The sequence below is a fragment of the Notolepis coatsorum genome (genome assembly GCF_963971535.1).
Source record: "Notolepis coatsorum genome assembly, chromosome: 20".
Taxonomy (NCBI): Eukaryota; Metazoa; Chordata; class Actinopteri; order Aulopiformes; family Paralepididae; genus Notolepis; species Notolepis coatsorum.
The window spans coordinates 26,377,647-26,382,106 of record NC_140184.1 but is presented as its reverse complement, the minus strand read 5'-3'; the positions used below and the strand labels follow the sequence as shown (position 1 = coordinate 26,382,106).

The window sequence follows — 4,460 nt, the reverse complement described above, 5'->3', positions numbered from 1 at the left end:
CTGAAACTGTCTGTCTATAATCAATCAAACTGTTGTTTTTGTGATCAATGCGTGGGGATTACGCTGTTCACTACATTGATAGATTAACAGAGTTTGTTGCAGAGTACATTTTTTAATAACTACAACACCCTGTTTTTCATGATAATACAGTATGGAAAACTGGAAATATGTGTTTGTGAGCTGTATGATTTTAGCATATAGTGGGGATGTATAGTTGAGTGAGAGCTCCTAAGGGTAGGAGAGTAGAAGAAAAGCCTTGTAGGTCTTGGTCTTTTATGTTGACAATAATAAAAAAAAAAAAATACACTAGCCGTATCCTTTAACAAGCGAAGACAGAGCAGAGACAGTACATCAACTGATAATCATATTCCTGGAACATGATAGATTTACGGGGCTCAGAATAAGCCATGTGCACATCAATCAGAGAAGCCATTGTTTTTGGAGCGATATGGGCCAGGTGATCAAGTAATCATGGACAGTAAACCCAAAAACCCAGCATAGAGATAATACATTAAGAAGATGTATAACGTTTTTAAATCATTGCTCAAAACACACCTCTTTTCCCTGGCCTTTGACCAGAGCTAGCTTGCCACTTACATATGACGTCTGCTGTCACTCTGGACTTTTTATCCAATTTTCCTGTCTCTTTTTATATTGCACTTTGCCCTTGCTTTCTTAAATGTACTGTACTATACCTTTTTAATTTTAGTGTATTTTATTGCATTGTATGTGTTTTTATCATGTGAAGCACTTTGGTTTGGCTTTTAGTCATTTGTAAATGTGCTATACAAATAAAATTGACTTGACTTGACTAAAGTCACTCACATTATGCAAACACTTAGTTTAGTCTCACAGAGCCTGCTGCTGTACGGCCAGTAATACTGGGATTACATATCACCCCGCGTCAGATAAGCTTCATACTAGTAGTAAACAAAAGTACTACCCCAGCTGGTCTCTTACTTTCCTTCCATAACCCCATATCTAATACATATTTATTACTATTCAGGCTTTAGAACGAATTCACATTTGACTGTCTCTCATTTTTGGCTTAGTGAAGGGTTACTGTATGCAAGACAACAGAGAACTGGTGTGTGCGGATTAAGAAACAGAAGAGTGACTAAATTGTCAGAACAAAAACATGGGACCAACACAGAGTTAAAGCTGTGGTTAGGCTGGATGAGACCATCTGTCTGACTGCCACCCTAATGGACTCCTTTCGCAGTGTGGATAATTAAACTGGAAGCTTTTAGGATTGGGTGATGGTGTGGTTTTTGCGAGGCATGTGGGTCAACAGAGAAGAGGGTGATGGGTTATGGTTGAGGGAGGAATGGTAAGAGGGATGGAGCGTAAAGAATTAGGAGAGGGCTTAATGCTGTTCATGTATATTGGTCACATGCCAGTATACTGGTAAATACTGTATACTAAGTGTGTGTCGTCTCCATTAAGCTGAAGATAAGACTTGTTTGTGTTCCTCTTGATCTAGGTGCTGCCCTTGAAATCCAGTTGTTTGACCTCAAGGTTAATCATTTAACCTTTAGTAATGCAGGAAGTCTCCACAAAACTAAACAAAACCATGCCATTATGAAAAAGATTAGACTTTAAAAAAGCTCTTTTTTACTGGGAAATCCGGATTATGATTCCTTACTTCAGCTATATCTGTATCTCAAAATGTCATCCTCTCCAGAATGTCCGTACCACAGGCCACTGGGCTTTGAGGCTGGTTCTGTGAATCCGGATCAGATCAGCTGTTCAAACCAGGACCAGTACAGTGGCTGGTTCTCCTCCTGGACCCCTAGCAGGGCTCGGCTCAACAGCAAGGGCTTTGGGTGAGTGAGTGTACAGACAAACATTTATTCTAACATGAATTTACAATATATATACAATATACAATATCAATATATCAATATCGTTTGGTCAAATTGAAATCTTCTCCCAGCGCATCTGCCAATAGTGATACAGTAGCTATACTGTGTGGCATCTTCTACACATACAGCACGGTTCATACCCGTCTTACCAACTGGATTGAACTGAACAGGACCCGTCTGCTCAGGTTTGTGGGTGTCAGTGGTTGACAGCTGTGCTTCCTCCCCAGGTGCGCATGGCTGTCTAAGTTCCAGGACAGCACACAGTGGCTGCAGGTGGACCTGCAGGAGGAGAAGGTGGTGTCAGGGATCCTGACTCAGGGCCGCTGCGATGCAGATGAGTGGATCACCAAGTACAGCGTCCAGTACCGCACAGACGACAAGCTCAACTGGGTCTACTACAAAGACCAGACGGGGAACAACAGGGTCAGTGTGTATCCGGACCAAGGGGGTAGAACAGAGTAGAACACAATGAAGTGGAATAGATCAGAACAAAATAGAATATAATAGATTAAAAATAGATTTAAAAATGTTTTTAGAACCGAATGGAGTAGAACAGAAGAAATACAATAGAACAAAATAGAATAGGATGAGCGCAAAGTAGAACGACATAGGATACCACAAAATAGAAGAGAACAATGGAATTGAATAGGTGTGGAAAACTTTATTAACAGATTGCAGAATGGGTACAGTACAGCTCAATACATACAATTGTTAAGGGGATGCAGACCAGAGAAAGACTTTCGTCTTGTTTACACCAGGGTCCCCCATTTTCAATTCATCATAACATATATGACATACAGATAGACAGTATTGCTACATCTATACATTTATGACATACCAGATTTGCAAATACAGTACTGTTTGTGATACAAAAAGAGTCTAGAAAAGAGAGTATATACATTTGACGTAGAAACTGTACATTGGAGGAGGTTGGGTAGGTGGGGTGGGGATGGAAACTACATTGGAGGTGGTTGGGTGGGTGGGTGGGGGGGGGGGGTTGGGTAGGAGGGGTGGGTGGGGGACACTACAACTGTACAAGCAAAACTGTACATTGGAATATTGACGAAACCATACATGGTCATTTACTGTACATTGGAGGGGGTTGGGTTACGACATTTACAGGTGCCAGTTTCGAATTGCAGTCTCCCGTAGGTGTTCTTTGAGAGTGGTTTTGAAAGTGGGTAGTGATTCACATTCCTTTACAGCTGTGAGTAGGGCGTTCCACATTGATGTGGCATAATTGCGAAACGTGTTTAGTCCCTTGTTTGAGTCGAATCTGGGTTTAACATGATTTGTGGAGCTCCCTCTGGTGTTGTGATCGTGGTATTCACTGACCTTTGGGAAGTATTTTGACATGTACATGGGTACCTTGGTCGTGTAGTGTATCTTGTAGACCAGGCCACAACATGCATCTAAAGCATTATAGAGGATGTTCTCCTAACCGCTGTCTCCCGTCTCCTGTCTCCCCAGGTCTTCTACGGTAACTCTGACCGCGCCTCCTCGGTGCAGAACATCATGCGCCCGCCCATCGTGGCGCGCTACATCCGCATCCTCCCACTCGGCTGGCACACACGCATCGCCCTCCGTCTGGAGCTGCTGCTCTGCATGAACAAATGCATGTGATGAGCCCCCCCCCCCCCCCCCGCCTACGAGGCCGCGTCCCAAATCTACCACCGTACAGCCGCTTCACGCCCCCCCCCCCCCCCCCAACTCAACACCGCGTGGCCAGTGATTATACTCCCAGATTCGGATACATCTACACATTAAACCACGACAACCTGAGATGTGGTTGAAATTGCCCTCTTGTCTAATTTAAATGGTGAAAACAACCTTGTTTGGCCTGCGTGGTGGGAGTCAGCTTTGTAAACACAGATACGAGCTCGTTCACTCACGCAAGTCACCGCTCCCTAGATATGAGTGGAGTATTGGCTCTATTTACCAATCTCAGATTGTAGCTTTAAAAATGTAAATGTAAAAATGTGGTCTACATTTGAGCTCACAACCAGTGGGGATCTTTTTGCAATGGAGGCTTTAATGCTGTATATGGCCGCTCACTCCAACGTCTGTAGACGGCTACTGAGGCCAAGGATGGTATGATTTGGGACGAGGCCTTTCTTAACTAACCACCCCTGATAGAGTTCAACAGGAAGCCTCCTGCACACTGTTAACTCACTCCCTCCTTCCTCCATTAATTTTGATCTGTCCTGGCCATTACATATTTCTTCCCCAGTGTTTTCTTTTGTTAAATATATAGGCATATAAATATATATATATACATATATATATACACACACACACACGCGTTTTCCATGTTGGCAAGAATAACATGGATGTCAGCAGCGTGCTGAAGCTAAATAGGGCTGTTCAGTGCTGTTCAGGAAGACAATGTGCTCATTCTTGTATGTTGTTTTGTATTACGTGTAACTGGTGATTTAACGTAGTGAACTCCATTTCCGTGGTGCTTTTGAGTTGTGTGCTAGAGCCATGCTCTGGACCAACATGCGTTCTTGTATCTTCAAACCATTTCCTTCAATAAAGACAGAGAAACGGGACGTCCCATCAACAATGCAGAGTTGGTTCTGTTCATCTGTGATA

At 43.1% G+C, this 4,460-nt stretch overlaps 1 protein-coding gene across 1 annotated transcript in view; it reads left to right on the top strand.

The window, feature by feature from the left end:
- The window catches only part of rs1a (retinoschisin 1a), a gene marked incomplete at both ends in the record, with an annotated part of 14,755 nt that extends 11,267 nt beyond the window's left edge, over positions 1-3,488 (top strand). The window contains 3 exons of the mRNA XM_084337086.1: positions 1,685-1,826; positions 2,093-2,288; positions 3,336-3,488. Of these exons, the coding sequence (XP_084193212.1) occupies positions 1,685-1,826; positions 2,093-2,288; positions 3,336-3,488 (491 nt within the window). The remainder of the gene's footprint in view (positions 1-1,684; positions 1,827-2,092; positions 2,289-3,335) is intronic.
- Positions 3,489-4,460: the final 972 nt, after the last annotated feature.